Source organism: Myiozetetes cayanensis, unplaced genomic scaffold, assembly GCF_022539395.1.
Source record: "Myiozetetes cayanensis isolate MyiCay16 unplaced genomic scaffold, myiCay2020 scf28, whole genome shotgun sequence".
In the NCBI taxonomy this organism is placed as follows: domain Eukaryota; kingdom Metazoa; phylum Chordata; class Aves; order Passeriformes; family Tyrannidae; genus Myiozetetes; species Myiozetetes cayanensis.
Window position 1 is genome coordinate 5,895,625 of NW_026087499.1, and position 19,849 is coordinate 5,915,473.

At 51.3% G+C, this 19,849-nt stretch overlaps 1 protein-coding gene across 3 annotated transcripts in view; it reads right to left on the reverse strand.

Moving 5' to 3' along the window:
- Positions 1–1,699: 1,699 nt before the first annotated feature.
- CCDC30 (coiled-coil domain containing 30) overlaps positions 1,700–19,849 on the reverse strand; it is a 34,774-nt gene continuing 16,624 nt past the window's right edge. The window contains exons 9-24 of one of the 3 annotated variants that reach the window (XM_050322168.1): positions 19,577–19,769; positions 16,195–16,293; positions 15,489–15,629; positions 14,007–14,141; positions 13,112–13,269; positions 11,546–11,786; positions 10,067–10,240; positions 9,274–9,483; positions 8,563–8,720; positions 7,396–7,543; positions 6,312–6,433; positions 5,263–5,404; positions 4,302–4,438; positions 3,443–3,539; positions 2,660–2,727; positions 1,700–2,335 (exon numbers count right to left, since the gene is read on the reverse strand). In XM_050322168.1, coding sequence (XP_050178125.1) covers positions 2,122–2,335; positions 2,660–2,727; positions 3,443–3,539; positions 4,302–4,438; positions 5,263–5,404; positions 6,312–6,433; positions 7,396–7,543; positions 8,563–8,720; positions 9,274–9,483; positions 10,067–10,240; positions 11,546–11,786; positions 13,112–13,269; positions 14,007–14,141; positions 15,489–15,629; positions 16,195–16,293; positions 19,577–19,769 — 2,437 coding nt within the window. In that variant the 3' untranslated portion in view covers positions 1,700–2,121. Of the gene's footprint in view, positions 2,336–2,659; positions 2,728–3,442; positions 3,540–3,584; positions 3,661–4,301; positions 4,439–5,262; positions 5,405–6,311; positions 6,434–7,395; positions 7,544–8,562; positions 8,721–9,273; positions 9,484–10,066; positions 10,241–11,545; positions 11,787–13,111; positions 13,270–14,006; positions 14,142–15,488; positions 15,630–16,194; positions 16,294–19,576; positions 19,770–19,849 lie in introns of those variants that run through there. The other 2 variants (XM_050322169.1, XM_050322170.1) reach the window with 2 other exon arrangements.

Here is a 19,849-nt window from a genome sequence, read left to right on the forward strand (position 1 = left end):
TTCCTCGTATTTGCTAATTCCCTAAAAACCCTATTTTGTCTTCATTTTGCAGTAAAATCAAGGTGCACAGAAGGGCCCTGGTAACCTGAACCACCTTTTCTGAGCTGGCACTGAGTAATTCTGCAATTCAAACACTGAAATTGGCCCAAGTGGGACTGTTTGAGTGACTGTGGGAAACTCCAGATGGGAATACCAGGAGAAGACAGTCAGAAATGGCATATTTGGGTAACTGGGGAATGAGAGGCTGGAAAGCAGTGCCTGGAAAGAGCCCTGGGGGTGCTGGTGGGTGCCAGTTGTCCCTGAGTCAGCAGTGTCCTGGCAGCCAGGAGCGACATCCCTGTGCTGGGGGCATCAGGGAGGGGATTGTCCCGCTCTGCTCTGCCCTGGGGCGGCCTCACCTCAACACTGGGGCAGTTTGGGGGACATAATATGAGAAAGATATGAAGCCATTGGAGAGTGTCCAAAGGAAGCAACAAAGATGGGGAAGGGCCTTGATTTGAAGCCCTGTGAGGACACTGAGGGCACTTGGGGTGTTCAGCTGGAGCAGAGGAGACTGAGGGGAGACTTCCCTGCAGTTCCAGCTTCTGGGGAGGGGCAGAGGAGGGGCAGGACTGAGCTCTGCTCTGGGGGGACCAGGGACAGCCCCCAGGGAATGGCTGGAGCTGTGTCAGGGCAGGCTCAGGGTGGATCTCAGGGAAAGGTTCTTCCCCCAGAGGGTGGTTGGCACTGAACAGGCTCCCCAGGGCAGTGGGCACAGCCCCAAGGCTGCCAGAGCTGCAGGAGGGTTTGGATGATCCTCTGGGGCACAGGGTGGGACTCTTGGGGCTGGGTCTGTGCAGGGCTGAGGGTTGGACTGGATAATTTCCAACTCAGCATATTCTGTGATCCTGTAAAAAGCTGGGTTGATCCCGTGGCTCTGGGGCCTCAGGGGAGCTCAAGGCCTCACCATCCTTGGAGAAATACACCAGGTCTGGGGACAGGGCGAGGAGGGAGCCAGGAAAGGGCTCTGTCTTGGCTGCAGCTCCTCGTGCCCGAGTTACTCTCCTCCTCCTCTCCATCTCACCATGGTCCCAAAGTGGGGCTGCAGATCCTGGGAGCAGCTCCCCACGGTTCTGCCTGGCTCTGGTTCTTAGGGAAGCGGGCACTGGGGTGTCGTCAAGGGAGCCAGAATGTCTCACTGTGACCTCAGTGTGGGGCTGAAGGGACACACACACGCCTGGCACCTGCCAGGCTTCACCCTACAAGGGCAAGGAGGCTGCACTCGTCCTTTTAAGGGTTGCCCCCACAAATATCCCCTTCCAAAGAGTCACCACCCAGCACTGCTGGCCCTCACCTGAGATGCCCCGGACACAGCAACTCTCTCAGGTTGCTCCAACCTGGCCTTGGACACTCCCAGGGATTCAGGAGCAGCCACAGCTTCTCTGGGAATTCCATCCCAGCCCCTCCCCACCCTCCCAGGGAGGAATTTTTCCCAACATGCCACCTAACCAAGGACCTTTTGCAGAAACCAGAAGATGTAGAAAAGAATTAACAAAGAATTCAGTCCATGTGCTGGAAAGCCCCTTCTAGGAAAAAAGATGCTAAAAATGTGGATTTAATTGGGACAAAAAGTGAGAAATTAATAACCAATAGAAGTAGAGTACTGGCTAATGAAAGAGAATCATGCAATTAAGAACCAATGGACATTAATTTCTTTTCTTTACAAATTTTATAGATTTGGCATGGACAAGGAATTAGGGCTGAGGGAGGACACTCTTCACCCCACCCATCTTCCATGTTTATGAGTTTATCTACAAATTCCAACCTCCAGTGGCTCTGGGATGACACAAACACATTTACAGGGGGGAAGTGGAATAAAAAAAAAACCAAAAAACCAACACTCAGGGTTAATTTAGCTGGAAAATATCCCAGAAATCCCCAGGTCAGTCCATTTGGCAATTCTCCTCTTTGCAGTCTCTGTCACCCCGTGGCACCAGGAGCCCCAGTCCTGCATCCAGGTGACACTGCACAGAATTCCCAGCTCAGGAGCCCCATCCTGTATCCAGGTGACACTGTGTGAACATTCCCAGCGCAGGAGCCCCAGTCCTGCAGTGCAGGTGACTCTGCACAGCCATCCCCAGCTCAGAAGGTCTCGGAGCCGATGCTTCTCCTCTCCTCCTGCAGCGGGGACCCCGCAGGGTCCCCCGGGGAGGCCACGTTCAGGTAGCCCTGCTCTGAGGGCTGGGAGGGGGACAGGCCCAGGGAGGAGTCCTGGCTTTGGGCCTCTCCCTCAGGCTTCGTGTCTTGAGGGGCCTTCATGGCACTGAAAGGTTCTGGGAGATCCCGGGGTGGGAAGCTGGAAGGAATTTCCACTGTTAAGTCACCCTTGACACACCTCAGAACCTTCTCCAAGGGTCTCACACCCCTCACCCACCCCCACAACCTCCTCAAAGGATCCCACAACCTCCTCCAAGGATCTCACAACCTTCTCCCACTCCACAGGATCTCACACCCCCACCCCACAACCTCCTCCAAGGATTTCACGCCCCTTACCAAACCAAGAACCTTCTCCAAGCTTCTCACACCCCTCACCTGCCCCCAAAACCCTCTCCAAAGCTCTCACACTCCCTCACCCACACCCACAACCTTCTCCTGGCTTCTCCTGCTCCCCCCAAGGTACCTGGCACGGGAAAGTGGCACCACCTTGCTCTGGAGTTGGTGTTCGGAGACGTGAAGGGTTTTCGAGTCCTGGAAGAAGGAACAGATACTTTGAAAGGAGGAGGTGCAGGTCAGACCCTGAATTCCAACATATCCTGGTCTTCCAAGCCCTCCTCGGCTCCACTGAGAGTTCTCCCCATCAGCTCCAGCCCCACAGAGGTGCCAATCTGGGATCTGGCCTTTGGGTCTGACCTTTAAAGAAAAAAACCCCAAACCAAACCCCATCCAGCCCAGGGGAGCCCCAAACAGCCCTTTCCCTCTCATTTCCACCCAAACTGGGTTCCCTCCACATTAAAACATCCTAATAAACCTCCAGCTCCACCTGGCTGGTTTGAAAGGTCTTTGATTTCCCCTTTTCATCCCTCCTTTCTCCCCCCAAAGCCCTTCCTAATGCAGTCCGTGGGGACGATCGCTCAGCTCGGCCTGGAGGGTTTTGGGTGACAGGAGGAACACACCCAACCCCCCTGCTCGGGGTTGATCCTCCTACTACTGGAGCCAACTCCACAACTGAGATCTTTGAACAGCTCCAGAGGTGCCAAATGAGATTCCTGTTCCCATGGAAAGGGATCCCCAGGCACAGCAGCTCAGGGGTGAGCGGGGAGTGCACGGAACCTTCAGCTCCCCACAAAGCTGGGGTGACCTATCCCACGTTTGGGGCCCTTTCCATGCCATCCTGGGGGATCCAGCTCTTCTCCAGCCCCTCAGGGCTCAGCTCCTGCTGCTCCCAGCCCTGCCAGGGTCTCACCTCTGCGCTGGGAGCGGGGCTGCTCCTGGGAATGCGCGGTGAGGCAGGCACGTGGCCGGAGAGCTGGAGCTTGTTCTCCTCCTCCAGGGTCTTCCCTCTGAGCGTGGGAAAAGGCACGAGTTATTTTCCTTCTGGCCACGCTCTTGTTTTCAAAGGGGAGTTTTCTCTTTTCCAACCCCAGACCCTCCTCCACAGTCTCCAGCTAAAGGTCGAGGATTCTGGTGGGAAAACGGGCTAATTACAGCCCTAATTGCAGCTAATAATAATTTATTATTATATTTATTATTTTATTTATTTTATACATTATTTATTATTAATACATAATTAATGTATATTAATATATTTAATTAATATAAAATAATAATATTCTTTATTAATGTGTTATTGTTAAATAATTATATATGTGTATAACAGCATATTGTTAAATAATCTTTTATTAATATGTTTATTTATAATAACTTAATGATAATTATTTATATAGTTATGTATAATAATACATTGTTACATAATAAAATACCTTTATATAAAAAGAAAACTATAATAAAAGCTAAAATTAAAAAATATATAATAATTATATATGTGTATAACAGCATATTGTTAAATAATCTTTTATTAATATGTTTATTTATAATAATGATAATTATTTATATAGTTATGTATAATAATACATTGTTATATAATAAAATATCTTTATATAAAAAGAAAACTATAATAAAGGCTAAAATTAAAAAAGAAAAACATTTAATTTCATAAAATGTAATAAAATCAAAGAAAAAAATTTAAGAAAAGCAAATTCAGGCACAAAACCAGGGAAGAGGGAGGCTCCCAGAGGGAGGGATGGACATCAGGAGGGTCCTACCTGCTGGGCGAGGGGGCAGTCACAGAGCGGAGGCTCCAAAGGGGCTCCTCCTGCTCCGAAATCTTCTGGAGGAGCCGCCGCCTCTCCTGGAGCAGCTTCTCATTCTCAGCAGTGATCTGGGCAATCAGCACCTTCCCCTGAGGGGTGGTGGACAAGGGAAGAACAACCAGCACTTACACCTGGGCCTTCTCCATCCCCTGCAAATCCCAGAGCCCTCCCAAAGGGGTCACCGGCAGGGATGAACCTTGGAGTGCCCAGCCCTGGGAGGGTTCAAGGACCAGGTGGCACTTGGGGACACGGGGTAGGGGTGAACGTGGTGGAGGGTTGATGGCTGGACTTGAGGAGGATCATCATCTTAAAGGGTTTCTCCAACCGTAACGACTCTGGAATTCCATTCCCTGCCTCGTGTAAAATATCCCAAATGGAGGCTTTGGGGTCACTTCCCAGCTGAAGCAAAGGAAGATGGAGCTCAGGCAGAGTCTGGGGGGGATTGGAGGGTTTGGCTTCCCCTGAGGGCAAACCTGAGCCAGGAATTTCCTGTGGGCTTTTTGTTCCTATACACTGGGGACAGTGCTCCTGGACTCTTCCAGGAGGGGCTGGTCCTTCCTGCAAGGAGGGACTTTGGATGAGGGTCTGGAGGGACAGGACACAGGGAATGGCTTCCCACTGCCAGAGGGCAGGGTTAGATGGGATACTGGGAAGGAATTCTTGGCTGTGAGCATGGTGAGGCCCTGGCACAGGGTGCCCAGAGAAGCTGTGGCTGCCCCTGAATCCCTGGCAGTGTCCAAGGCCAGGTTGGATGTGTCTTGGAGCAACCTGGGCTGGTGGAAGGTGTCCCTGCCCATGGGACTGGATGGTTTTTAATGTCTCTTCCAACCCAAGCCATTCCATGACCCTTCTGGAAGCAGGGATGCTCCTGCAGCCTTCCCTTGCTGGAGAAGCCCTCGGTGTCTTCTCTCACCTTCTCCACTTGGAGCTTGGACTCGCTGAGCTCGTTTTCCAGCTGTTTGATCCTGCTGTCCCTCTGTTTCACCTCGTGGATGAAGGTCTCCTTGGCCCTGCGGATCTTGTCCTTGTGCCGGAGCTGCATCTCGTTGTATTTCCTGAGGAGGCAGAGACAGCCCTCAGGCTGGGAAAGGTTCCCTGGCAGGAGATGTCCTGAGTTCCCTCAGGCTCCTCAAAAGCCTGAACTGGGATGCTCAGCCCTCCCCCAGCTCTCTGTCTGCACAGAATGGACTTTCTGGAGTTTTTCATTGATCAATTTGGGTTTGTTTTTTTTTTTTTGGTTGGAAATGTTACATTTTTAATTGTCAATCAAACGGAAATTGATTAAGGGAAAAGGACCCAAAGCATTTCCAAAATAACATCAAAAAGGAGAAATTTCTACCCATATAAGGGATAATTGACCACATTGGTTCAAAATTCATGATCAAAAAGCTACTGGGCTTTAACATTAGACCAGAAAGGGGTGTGGGGAGAAAGGAGAAGAGAAGGTTCCAGGGAGACCTGAGAGCCCCTCCCAGGGCCTAAAGGGGCTCCAGGAGAGCTGGAGAGGGACTGGGGACAAGGGATGGAGGGACAGCACACAGGGAATGGCCTCACACTGCCAGAGGGCAGGGATAGATGGGATATTGGAAAGAATTCTTGGCTGTGAGCATGGTGAGGCCCTGGCACAGGGTGCCCAGAGAAGCTGTGGCTGCCCCTGGATCCCTGGGAGTGTCCAAGGCCAGGTTGGATGGGGCTTGGAGCACCCTGGGCTGGTGGAAGGAGTCCCTGCCCATGGAGGGGGTGGAATGAGACGATCTTTAAGGTCTGTTCCCACCCAAACCCATATGAAATTCCATGACATCAGACACACAGGGTGTGACATCACGGCACAGTGGGGCTATGGATTCACGGGGATCTTGCAGTGCCAAATCCCTGAACAGGAGACAGGAAAGACCACACAGCGGCCAAATCCACTGCCAGGCACAGGAGGAGCAATTCCTGGGGAGGGGTTTGTGCCATCACCTCACATAGAGATCCTTCTGGTTCAGGAGCCGAACACCCTCATCATAAAGGGCCTTGTTCTCCTCCTTCAGCAGGGACAGCTGCTCTGAGAGCTTCTGGTTCTCCTTTCGGCACTGCAGGTACTGCAAAACAGCTCTGCTTTACTGGGGGTGGCTGCAGGAGCCCCTCTGCTCCCCTGCCCTCTGCAGCCTGGGCTGCAAAGCTTCTCTCTCCTCAATCCCAGTGGTTCCCACCACAAATAATATCCATCCATCCATCCACTCATCCCTCCAACCATCCATCCATCCATCCATCCATCTGTCCATCCCTCCATCCATCCATCCGTCCATCCATCCATCCACTCATCCCTCCAACCATCCATCCCCCCATTCTTCCATCCATCCATCTACATATCCATCCATCCACCCATTCTGCCCCCCAGGCCTCCTCCTCCTAACAAGAGGCCATGGGAATTTCAGAGCAGAGGGAGGCAATGGATTCTCTCAGACAATGAAATCTGCCCAAATTTCACTGGAAAAACTCCATGCTCTGAAGGAAGAAACCATCAAGTCTTCCCATGCCCTCAAAGCTTCATCCCAGGAAACCTACGTGAAAGGAAATCATGGAATGTTCTGAGTTGGAAGGGACCCGCAGGGATCATCCAGTCCAAATCCTGGACAAATCCCACCCTGTCCCTCAGAGCATTGTCCAAACCCTCCTGGAGCTCTGGCAGCCTTGGGGCTGTGCCCACTGCCCTGGGGAGCCTGTTCAGCACCAACCACCCTCTGGGGGAAGAACTTTCCCTGAGATCCAACCTGACCCTCCCTGGCACAGCTCCAGCCATTCCCTGGGTTCTGTCCCTGCTCACCAGAGCAGAGATTGGAGCTGCCCCTTGTGAGGAATCTGAACACAAAAGGAGCTGCAGCCCCTCCATCAATCCCAGTTCCACATTTTCACTGATGGGACGGTGTTTTTCCTGCAGCTCCTGTTAAATCAGTGGCATCTGCAAGGGCTCAGCACCTCAGCCCCTGTTCCAGCAGCTCCCAGGTGTACATTGACCCCTTGGAACCTTCCTGTTCCCCCCAGGATGATGAGGAGCCCCCACCTCTGCAGGGTCAGGTTTCCTCTCATCCTCCAGGGCGTGCAGGGTCTTGGCCTGGAGCTCCACGTGCATCCTGGCCAGCGACGCCTCCGTCTCCCGGGAATGCCGGAGCTGCTGCCTCAGATCCTCCACCTGCTGCTCCAGGAGCTTCCTGAGGACACCAGAGTGGGACAGTGAGACCCTGGGGTGGAGGTGACACCACCATGTGCCCCCAAGGCTGGGTGTCCCCTAAAAACATCCCACTGCCCTTGGTGACAGGAAAGGAAAGAGGAATCAGCACATCCCAGTGTCCCCAGCGAAATCCCAGTGAAACAGTGATCCCAGTGTTTATCTGAGTGATCCCAGTGTTTATCTGAGTGATCTCACACATTGTAAGATCACCAAAGGACTTCTGCAAGCTGGAGAGAAGCAGCTGCTCACCCAGCAAAGCTCATGCCTCCCTGAATACCCTACTGATCCTTCAGATCAGTGAAGTGGGTGCCATTCCCACATGAGCTGGAAGAGTATAATTACTCATGAAATCTTTGAGTTTGGGGGGGGGGGGCTTCCCAACCACCAGACCAACAGATATGGAAGCTGCAACTCCCAAGCTTCATCTCTGGATCCAAGGGGTAGTGACCATAAACAGCTTTCCACCTTTATCCTTTCTTTCTCTTCCTTGCCTTATGCATTTCCTTAAGTGTTATTTTTATGCTTTCAGGCTGCTATAGATGCTTTAATATTGCTGCATTACTATAGATAAGAACATCCAAAACAGCAACACATCTGTTTACCTTTGAAACAAAATTGTTCTAAAGTAAACCCTACATACATATTTTATGTTTAAAAACACTGATTATTCAGTGTCCTTTCACTCTAATCCACCCAAGGGATTTATTAACCAGAACCTGGGTTACCCTCATGTCCCAGTGACATGAAAAAGAGTGGATTATGCACTGGGATCATCATCCCAGCTCCACAGGTTGTTGGTATCCCTGTGCTGGCAGGAGAGACCAAGGACCTTCTGAGGCAGCTCAAGTCCCCAACAATCTCCTAAATCTCCAAGAGGGGATCCCTGTTGCTCCTCCAGGGATGTGGCAGATCCAAAGGGGAGGTCAAACCAGTGGTTTAGGATTCCCTGATCCCCTCAGGAGCTGCTGTTCCCATGAACTGGCAGGACAGCTCCAGCACCTCTTCAGCTGCCCCTCGTGGAGCTCCCGCCGCACTCGAGCTTCGTTCTCCCGGGCCTCCTTCAGCTCCTCCTCCAGCAGCTTCTTGTCAGAAACACGGGCCTCTGCCAGCAGGAGCTGCTGCTGGGAATCCTTCAGCTTCTGCTGGAGCTTTGAAATCTTGGAGGAAAATGGGCACAGATTAAATTTCTGAATGTATCAACCGGTGTCTGCACCAGGTCCCTTTGACCGCTCGGTGCCCAGGACTTGGGAATGAAAGATTTCCTTGTTTTGAGTCACAAGTCCATGGAGAGCAAAACCTCTGGAATGGCCAAGTAGATTTTGGATCTTGGATCAGACAGTGTGTCATGAATTGGCAGCAATTCTTTTGGGACTCAATTAGATCCCGTAAACTTCAAAACTGGCTCCAGTGATTCCTGCAGGGGCACAGCACAATCAGTGCCAGGGGAAACACAAGGTTTTGGAAATCTCCAGCCAGCAAACAGCAGTAAATCTGCTTGGCAAGGACAGCACTGAGGCTCCCTGTGCCTGCCAGTCTCAGTCACAGCATTTCAGGGACACTGAGCCATCACACTTGGCTTCTGCTCCCTTCCCACCAACGACAGACTTTCTTCCTACAATGTTTATCTGAGTGATCCCAAAATGGACTTTGGGGGAACCAATTCCTGAGCTGCCTCTGCCAAATACACCCCTGAGGTGAACTCACACTCACCTTTTTCTGGGCTTCTCCTGCCCTGGATTTCTCCTGGGCCAGCCTGTCCCTCAGGCTGCTCTGGAGCTTGTCAGCTTGGGAGCACTTGGAGAGCTCCTGCTCCAGCTCCCGGACCTTCTGCTGGCTCCTCTCCCACTGTGCTGACAGGGATGAGCAGGTTTCTGTGGAGTCTGAGAGTTTGGCCCGGGCCTGTTTCAGCTCAGCTTTGACCTGAGTTTGCAAAGAAGAAATGGAGTTTGTACTTCAGCAAAGATCAGGTGGAATGGCTTGGGTAGGAAAGGGGATTGGGAGCAAAAGAGGGATCAGGGAGGAAGTGCAGCAGATTTGATTTGGAGGCAGGGAAATTTCTCATGGGATTCCAGAGAAGTTTCAGTTGGAAGGGACCTTAAAGCTCAACCTCATTCCATGGGCAAGGACACCTTCCACCAGCCCAGGTTGCTCCAAGCCTCGTCCAACCTGGCCTTGGACACTTCCAGGGATTCAGGGGCAGCCACAGCTTCTCTGGGCACCCTGTGCCAGGGCCTCACCATGCTCACAGCCAAGAATTCCTTCCAATATCCCATCTATCCCTGCCTTCTGGCAGTGGGAAGCCATTCCCTCATCCTGTCCCTCCATCCCTTGTCCCCAGTCCCTCTCCAGCTCTCCTGGAGCCCCTTTAGGCCCTGGCAGGGGCTCTCAGGTCTCCCTGGAGCCTTCTCTTCTCCAGGTGAACCCCCCCAGCTCTCCCAGCCTGTTTCCACGGGCAGAGGGGCCACAATTCCCAAGGAGCTGAGATGCCCAGCTCTGTTCCTACCTTGGTGCATTCCTGCTGGAGCAGCAGGTTCTGCTTCTGGAGCTCTGCGTTCTTCTCCCTCTCGTACCTGAGCTCCCTCTCGGCAGAGCTGCACAAGTTCTGCACCCGCCGCAGGTCCTGGCGCAGCTGCTGCAGCTTCTCCTCCTGCTGCTGGAACTTCTCCTCGGGCACAGCCTGAGGGAGCAGCACAAACAGCACGGGTCACATGGACAGCAGCCCCAGGGAAGGGGAAAGGCTGGTAGGAAGGAAGGTATTTAAGGGTATTTAAGCAGGGAGATGGGCAAAGCCCGGCATTCCACACCGTGTCCCTGGAAGGGTTTGGATGTGCCACTTGGAGATGTGGTTTGTGGTGAATGTGGCAGTGCTGGGTTATGATGTCAGAGGGCTTTTCCAAGCTCAGTCATTCCAGGGTTCTCTCAGTCCCCTCAAAGAAGCCAACATGACTCCTGAGGTCGAGGGAGAACGTGTGAAAACCCGGATGAGGGAACAAATCCCTGTTAAAATGACCCTTTCGAACCAAAGAAAGCCACCAGGCTACTCTGAACTCTTGTGTCAGAACCTCACTGAGGCAACCAAGCAGGAGCAGCACATCCAGCCCTGCTCCAAGAGGGAACAGGGACACAGGGAATCCTGACAGCAGTGCAGGAACACACTGAGACAGCCCCAACACCCCGAGATGTCACCAACGGCCTGGGGTGGCTTTTGGAGCTCCTTGGACCACCCACCTTCCTGCAAGGGCCTGCCACACAGACCAAAAGCTCTGCTTGGTTTGAACCAAAGCCCTTCTTCCCAGCATAACTTCCAGCCACCTCTGGATCTGAATTCCCACTGTGTATCCTCTCCCTCTGCTCTTGGGACTACAGGGAATCCACTCAAGACCAAGCTTTCCTTCTTAAATACATCCCCAGATAACTCCCCAAGCTGGGAAAGGCCTTGATCCCTTGTGGGGTCTGCCAGTGGCTGTTGTCCTTGAGATCCATGAGGTTTTGTGAGTTTTTTTCCCCCTCACCTGCTTCTATCAGGATCCTTTCCAGCATTCCCTCGTGTCCTGCTCTGCTCCATCTGTAGGGATTTGCTGCTTCTTGCATCCAGCACAACTCCAATCCTCTCCTTTCCACTCCCACTCTTGCCCACAGGTCACCCAGCCCTCTCTTCCCATCCAAACCCTCGCACAGAATCCTTGCTCCTCCTCAGCCTCCCCATCCTGGGCTCCCCCATCATTCCCACCCTTCCTGGCAAGGATTCCTGCTCTTGCCTCTCTCTTCCAGCTCACGAGGTAAGAAAGGGTAACAAATCCCATTTACATCCCTTGCACTGACTTTTTGCAAGTTCCTACCACACTCAAAAGCACCACCCAAGGAAATTAAGACATCCCTAATTCCCAAGGGTTGGATTGGCTTCCAGCCCCCTTTAGTTAGGATTTCCCACCCTAGTGGGGAACTAATTAGTGACCAAAATCAGATGGCAAAGCTGCCATACCTGTTTAAGGCTCCCATCTGAACTGCCTGCTGAGCTCTGCCATGGGAGGAACCTGCTCTCCCTCTGCTCCAGGCCTGGGTTCATCCTCCAGGTCTCTCCAGGGTCTCCCTGTTCCCGGGCGCTCTGGATGTTGCGCTTGAGCTGGGAGATCTCTTCCAGCAGCATCCTTTTCTCTTCATTGCTCTCTTTGAGCTGCTTTTCCAGCTCTTCCTTCTTCTTGTTGCTCTCTAGTAATTCAGAGCTTGAAGGGGAAATTATAAAGGAGAGAGATGACTACACATATCCCAGGGAAAACACCCGTAAAAGGGGAAAACTCGGGATGTGAGAGTCCAGTGAACGCTCAAATGCCTCAGGAGGCTCCACAGGGGATCCAATCCTGGGAGCAGCAGTTCTGGGCAAGGGTCAGTCTCCTGGAACACTGTCCCACAAAACCACGTGTGTCCAGAGGCTCAGCCCTCCCTGGGAGGAGGTCACAGGCTGGCCAAGGGAACCCTGCACAGAGTGGGAGGTGCTCTCTGTGCTCCCAAGGCACAGGGAAGCACTGGAAGGAGGGGTTTGGGTCTCCCAGTCCCTGTCTGGCTCACCTCCATCCAAACTCAGTCTCCATTGTCTCCATCCAAACTCAAAGTTGGGGCTGCCCCATCCCTGGAAGTGTCCAAGGCCGGGTTGGATGGGGTTTGGGTAGTGGAAGGTGTCCCTGCTCATGGATGGGGGTGGAATGAGACGAGTTTTAATATCCTTTCCAACCCAAACCATTCCATGATTCCACATCCTACATGTTCAGGCACTGGAATCAGCTCTGGAATCACCATCCCTGGGAGTGGCTGTGTGGATGTGGCCCTTGGGGACATGGCTTAGTGGTGGCCCTGGCAGTGCTGGGAGAATGGTTGGACTCACTGATCTCAGAGGGCTTTTCCAGAATGATTCCATAATTCCTCAGCACACCCTGCCTGCCTCCTCCTGGTTGTACTTTATCCCAGTGCCCAGTTCTCCTGGTTATACTTTATCCCAGTGCCACTGGGCTGATTGTAACCACCCTGGATCTAATCCAAACTTTTCCTTACTAAGGAGCCCGGATGCTCCAGCTCCAAATTTCTGCTGGTCTACCTCAAAAATGGGAGTCAGACCAACACCTGGTGACACCTGCCCTCCAAGGACATATAAATTCCAAGGACTCCCAAAATCCCCAGCAGCATGAGGAACACCACTGCTGGTGGAGCCTAAACCCACAACTGGAGCTTTTTTGGGACCCTTTTAGTCCAAATATTTGGGCTAAGTCCAAGTGTTTGGACCCCCTTACTCCAAACACCTCCTGACTCCAAGGGAAAAATCCTCTTCCCCAAGGACAGCCCTCATTTAGGCTGCTCAGAACCTGCAATAGCTGCAGAAGAAAGGTTTGCTCCTGGCTCATCCTGACGTCACTGAGGGAATTCCCCAAAATCAGACACTGCTCCCATAAGGACATGAAGCTGCTGGGCCTGTTCTCGCCAGGACAGGGAGTTGGAAAAGACTCAGAAATTAAGTCAGCAAAGACAAGAAAATACCACAGGCCTTGAGAAGCTTTACCAGAGCAGCTCTTGTTCCTCCCTCAGGCTTTTGACCTGTTCTTCCAAAAACACAACTTTAGCCATCTGTTCCTCGTAGGTCTTTGCATCTCCATGGGGATCTTCCTGGGTCTGCTCCACTCTGTGACTCTGTTCTCTGTCTTGCAGGATTTCAGAGGCCTGTAAGGTCAGAAAACACCAGCACTTGGATTTCCTCTGCTCTGATGGAAATCCTTTGAGCCAGTGCAGGGCAATCTGGGGGGCTCCAGCAAGACATGGTTTGTGATTCTGTGGTTAAATTATCCCAGTTCTTGGAGTCCTTCCTCCTGCAGGGGCTGTAGCTGTGTGTGAACCACCACCAAGTCACGGCTCTTTGTTTGATTTCATCCCATCTGCAGCTCCCAGAGATTTACAGCATGTGCCAAATCTCCTGACAAAACCAGCAGCTCTTGGGAAAGCTGTGGATTTAGTTGGATCTCAGAGAGATCCCCTGTCCAGACCACCCAAAATCCTCTCCAGGGGTGGCTGCTCTCCACCCACAGCATCACCCAACGCTGGAACACCAGACCAAACTGCCCCCAAACCTGAGACTGGAAGAGAAGACAAGAAAATAAAAGGGGCAGGAAAGCAGGAATGGGTCAGGATACAGGAATTCCCAGGCTGGATCAGAACCTGAACCTGCCTGGACCAGTATCTCCAGTGGTGAACCCAAATCCATCAGACACAACCACTGCTCTCCCCACTAAACACCAGCAACAACGTTGATTCCTAAACATTTTTAACCAATAGCTCTTCCTGAGCACTGGAAGTTCAATTCCAGGTGGCCTTATCTCCACCAGGATGGATCCACTCTGAGCCCCAGCAGCTCCTGTCTGCTCCAGGCCCTTGGACAACCAGGATTTCTTTCCATGTCTCACCTCTGGGTCCAACAAAGCACTGTCCTTGTGCTTCTCATGGGACACATCCATGAGATCCCTGCTGGCTGATGTTCTCTGGAGAGCAGGGGAGGTGTTACCGTGGCTCGGGAGCTCAGACAGTGAGGCAGAAAACCCCTGGAGAGGAAACAACAGGAGTCAGTGGATGAAGGACAAGCTCAGGAAAAGTTTTCTCCTCTCAAATGTCCTAAAACCTCGTGAAAAACAAGATCATTCCAGCTGAGAGAACCCACTGATTTCACACCAAGCTCATTTCCAGCGCTGTCGGGAAACAATTCATCCCAATCCAGCTGCTCCATCCAAAGGGGATGAGCCCATGTGGGAAGCCAGGAATGCCACCAAAAAGGGTCCCTGTGCTAAAGGATGTTCCCAGGGCTCTGCATTTCACCCCATGATCGCTTGGGTGGAAAAACAGTCCCTCCTTTGGCAAAGCCACCAGCAGCTCGTGGCTGAATTCCAACCAGACTTCCAGGGATGGATGATTTGGATCCAGTGGTCCATGAGCAGGTTGAACTGTTGGGATGCAGGGCTTACAAAAGGACTCTTCCCATTTCCCTCAGCATCCCCCCTTCGTGGGGATGGACAATTCCTTTCCAGCCCTTTCCTCACCCACTCTCCAGCCAGGATTGGTTTGGATCTGGAGCTCTGCATGCCTGATTTCCACCCCAGCTTTCAGTGTGGATTTGTTGCAGCAGGACAAAGCCCTGGCCTGTAGATGCCACTGTTCCTCCAGCAGCTCCTGTGTCTGTGGAGCTGTGCCAACAGCTCAGGAATTCCATGGTTTTCACTTGCATTCAAGGAAGTGACCGGACTCAGAGCTGATTTAAGGCCTCTCAAAGCTAAACCATGGGATTTCTGCTGGATGAAACCCCCCCTTTTCCACTCTCCCTCAGGTCTGCCTGATCCAGGCTGTGGATCTGCAGCTCTCCTGGATTTTGAGCCTGATTTCCAGCCCTTATTCAGCCCCTGGGCAGTTTTGCTGGCACCACAAACTGGGGCCCAGCTGGAAGCCAAGAGCTCCAGCAACACTCCCAGCAGGGAGAATCCCCCAGGAGTCGATTTAGCAATTAAAGTGGCTCGAGCAAAGCGTGCTGAGGTCCTTGGGGAACATCCCAGGAGCACTGGGATCCCAGCAGGATGTTCATGTCACCTCCTGTGGCTCTGGGGTGTTCTGACTCCTGCAATAAGCACCTGAGTCTGAAAATTCCCACTCTGCCCCTCCAGAAAATTAGGGTTTGGCTACAAATTTGGAATGACTGGTTTGGGATTAGATCCACTGAAGGAAAAAAACAAATTATAGAGTTAGAGACAGTGCTATGAAAACAGGTGGATTGAAACCCCTCTGCCAAAGGTTTCAAAGTAGAGAAAAGCACCAAGAGAAGTCAAAACATGTGCTTGGGGGGGCACTGTTGGATTTTATGGAGCATCCAAAGGGAACTGGCTTGTTCAGGGAGTCCCACATACCTGGCTGCCCAGGACCCCCTTCTCAGCCTTCAGATCCTCTCTCAGCAGCTCAAGCTCAGACACAAGTTGCTTCCTCCTCTCCCTCCGCTCTCCCAGCTGATTTCCCAACTTGTCTATGGTTTCCTGACAGCTTTCCAACATCTGGAACAAGAAACATTAGGAGTCTCTTCTCCAGCATCCTTTATTCTACCCAAAGAGAAACAAACTGCAGGAGATGTGTCTTCTAGGAAGACACAGAAAGGAGAAAAAAGGGCTCTCAAAAGTTTCCAGGGGGATTCCTGCCCCTCACACCCAGGGCTGGAAGGACTGGAGCCTCCACTGACCCAAGATCCCTTGGGAAGGTCCTCTCCCACCTGTAAGAAGCTCTGCCTCGCTGAAACATCGGAAAGATCCGATTGTTGGGAACAAATGGACCTGCTGGGAAAGAGCTTTAAATGTACCTACAAACCCCTTGGTTTCACTGAACCCTGAACAAGAAGTGAGAACCTTCCCACAGGTAACACCTTCACCCTCACAGCAAACTCCTCAGCTGGCAGAGCTGAAGGCCAGACCATCCTCCTGTCTCCACGAGCTGAGGGGCTCCAAACTCCCAGGAGGTGCTGACAAAGAGCATCCCCAGGACAGGGCCACTTGAGATGCTCATTTAAGACGTTCCCTCAGACATCCCTAAAATAAAACAGCCGATTTCTCAAGGGGAAGCTCTCACCTCCTGCATCTCCTGCGCTCCAGACGCCGCCTGCTCCTTCCTGTCCGTCTCACTTTTGCTCTTCTGCACCTCAAGCAGCTCTGTTTCTAAACTGCTGATCTGAACATGGAAAAACCACGAGTTAGAACCAAGCCAGGACTCCCAACGAAATGCAGAATTCCTGCTAAACTGCTCCTTGTGCTGCTGTTCCAGGAGAAGCCCCACTTATAAATATATATTTATATATATTTACGTATATGTATAAATATATTTATATTTATATTTATATTTATATTTATATTTATATTTATATATGTATATGTATATGTATAAATATATTTTATATATTTATATATTATATATTATATATTTTTATATATTATATATATTATATATTTATATATTTTATATATTTTATATATTTATGTACATTTATGTATATTTATGTATTTTATGTATTTTTATATATATTTATACATTATATATATTTATATAATATATATATTATATATGTAAAAATATATATCTATATCATATATATAACATATTTTTATATATTTATATGTTTTTAAGCCCCACAAATATATGATTATATCTAAATTATTATATAATATATATTATTTTATATATATATTTAATATATAAGGTTCTTTAATACCTTGAGATGGCATGAAGAGAATAAGCCATAGGCTTGTTCCCAAGAGGTATCTTTATTAATTTAGGGGAGAAAAATGAGGGTACTTGGCAAAGATTTACTGCGATACCAACTCAGCACATGCTAATCCACAACAATTAAGCCAAGATCCAATCCATCCACAACACTCAAGATTTAATCCCTCCAGCTCCAAGCCACCTAAAGCATCAAGAAAGGAGCAAAGAAGGAGAAGCAGAGGATGGTGAAGTTCTCCTGAGCTCTTTGTGACTGGCAGCTGCTCCAGGGCTTCTCCACGTGGGTTCCAGGTGCTGCCACGAGGGTACAGCACCACCCCACTTCCACGTGGTTCCACCCATCTCTTCCCCCTCCACACACACCCCCCCCAAGGTGGTTCTGACCCCATAACCACTGATCTGGTGTCTACAGCTGATTTATCCCAGCAGATGTTCAGACCAGACTTGTCCTGGTCCCTCCACTGCTCAAAGGTCGTCAATCCCTCCCTCGGGGCTCCAAGGACTCCCAAAGGGATTTGGGACCCCCAAGTTCCTCCTGGAAGGCAGGAGGACAAGTTTTTGTGTTTGTGTGGACAAGTGCTCACTCTGCACATGGATCATCTCATCTCCCTTGGGGGGATCCTTTGGGATGGATTATGGGTTCTGCAGTTCCAATTCCCTGTCAATCCCAGCCCATTTCCCATTCCCAAAGCAGGACATCAAAGCCCAGGAGCTTTGCTCTCCCTGACAGTCTCCAGCACATTCTGGCCCTGCTGGAGCTCCCAGCAGGGATTGATCTCTCAGACCCTGCTGCAACACTGGGATTTTAAGACAAGGAAGTGACCCACCCAAGGTGTTCACAGCTATTAAAAGTGGGCTGAGACATTCAGACCTCTCACTGAAGAGCTAAAGAGCAATAAACCCCCTCCTCTTGCATGACTACGTGGGAGTTTAGGGTTCAAGCAAGGCCTTGGTGTTATGAAAGAGATGTCAAAGGCAAAACACACCTCCCCTCCTCACCCCCAGCCAGCCTTTGGTCAGAAGTTGATGCCCAGCAAGGCACTTCCATCAGTTTGCTCATTTTCCCTCCGAGCCACCAAGGTTTGAGCCCTTCCTTTGTGCTCACAGGTCCCGTGCCAACAGGACAACAATCCTCCCACTGTGCCCTGGGCCTGAGTCCCAGCCTGGCCAGCCCAGGCTTTTGGAGTTGTGTCAACCCAGGGAAACCTCCCAAGTGCTTCCCACATGGAGCAGGGCTGGCAAAAACCCCCAGCAGTGCAGCCCTTCCCTGCTCCCCTCCAAGGCTCCCAAATGCTCCCCCTGGGGATGTGGGTGCAGCTCAGCCCTCTCTGTCCGAGCAGAGGGATCTAACCAGGGGTTAACCCACTTCCTCTTCCATCCCAGCTCTCCTCCGTGCCCTGCAAGCCTCAAACCCAGCCCAAATTACTTCACATCCCCTTGGTTACTCGATGCCATGACGTTCCCAGGGATCTGTTTAACGATCCACTGAGCAAAGGGGGGATTTGTCCAAACTCTTCAGTCTGATCTGAGGAGGGTTGTGTTTGTTCTGCTCCAGTGGGGAACAGTTTGGTGGGAGCTGAATAAGCCCTGAGTTAAACAAAGCACAACCACGGTGGGCAAACCCTTTTCCATCCCATTCCAGGGCCAGCCCTTGGCTCCTTGGAGAGAGGAGACAAGCATGGCATCATTGGCATCCTCACTCAGACACTGGCACATGCCCTCAGCCTGGTTTAAGAGGCTTTTCCCTCTCAGCCAGAGGCTGCTGACAGAGAATTCCAGGTCTCTTCCTTCAGACAATCCATCCTGGGGATGTGTGGCTACTCCAGCATCCCTGTGGGACACACCTGCACCCCTGCACCATCTCCTACGTCGTGGACATGTCAGTCTTGACTGAAACCTTGGGGGGAGCCTAAAATCTCATCCCAGAAATCCAAGGTGCCCTGGGGACAACGTGTAAGGGCTGGTGCTCCTCCCAGAGCTGCTCCAGAGGGATGGAGAATCCCTCCCTAAAACTGAGGTTTAAACCCCCCTGAGAAAAGCAGCAGCAGCAGCTTGAGAAGCTTCAACCCTTGCCCAAAGGATGGAGGTGGCCCTGCCAGGACGCCCCATGGATCTGTCAAAGCAGATATTCCAGGTGCTGCTTCACATCTGAGGCTTCCCAAAGGTTCCCAGAGTGTCCCATGCAAATAATAAAGGATTTCTATCCACCCCCTGAAGTCAAAGGATGACCTGAGTGGACTTCTCCTATTAACAGTGTCCCGACTGCCAGAGGGCAGGGATAGGTGGGGTATTGGGGAGGAATTCTTGGCTGTGTGGGTGGTGAGGTCCTGGCACAGGTTGCCCATAGAAGCTGTGGCTGCCTCTGAATCCCTGGTTGGACAGAGCTTGGAAAAACCTGGGATAGTGGAAGGTGTCCCTGCTCATGGCAGGGATGGAAATGGATCATCTTTAAGGTCTTTTCCAACCCAAACAAGTCTGGGATTCTGTGACAGGGCCAGGAGACAATGCTCCTGTAACACTGGGGAATCTGCACTTCCAAACAAGTGTCATTTACTCCCTGCCGAGATTTTTTCCCTCCTTTTTCCCTCTTTTCTGAACTGGCAGGTTTTTCTCATCAAACTAAACCCACAGGGTGCAGGTCCAGGTCAAACATCATTTTATTTTATCAATTAAGGGCAAAAAAGCAGCTGCAATGAAACAACCCCAACCCTGGTCTGCCCTGTTCTTCACTCACCTTCTGCTGCAGCCCCTCCACCTCGCTCTCAAACTGCTCCTTCTCCTGCTTGGTTTGGATCTGAGTCTCTCCCAGGATGGATTCCAGCTCCTCGTTGCGCTCCACCAAATCCTCGTGTTCCTGCTCCAGTTTCTGCAGCTTGTGAAGGAGCTGGGAATTCCTGCCCTCCATGTTTTCCATCACCTCCCGGCACCTACACCCCGAAACCAACATCAGCAAGGCTGGAACTGCATCCCAATCCTTCCCACCAGCCAGGAAAAGCCAGGGAGTTCC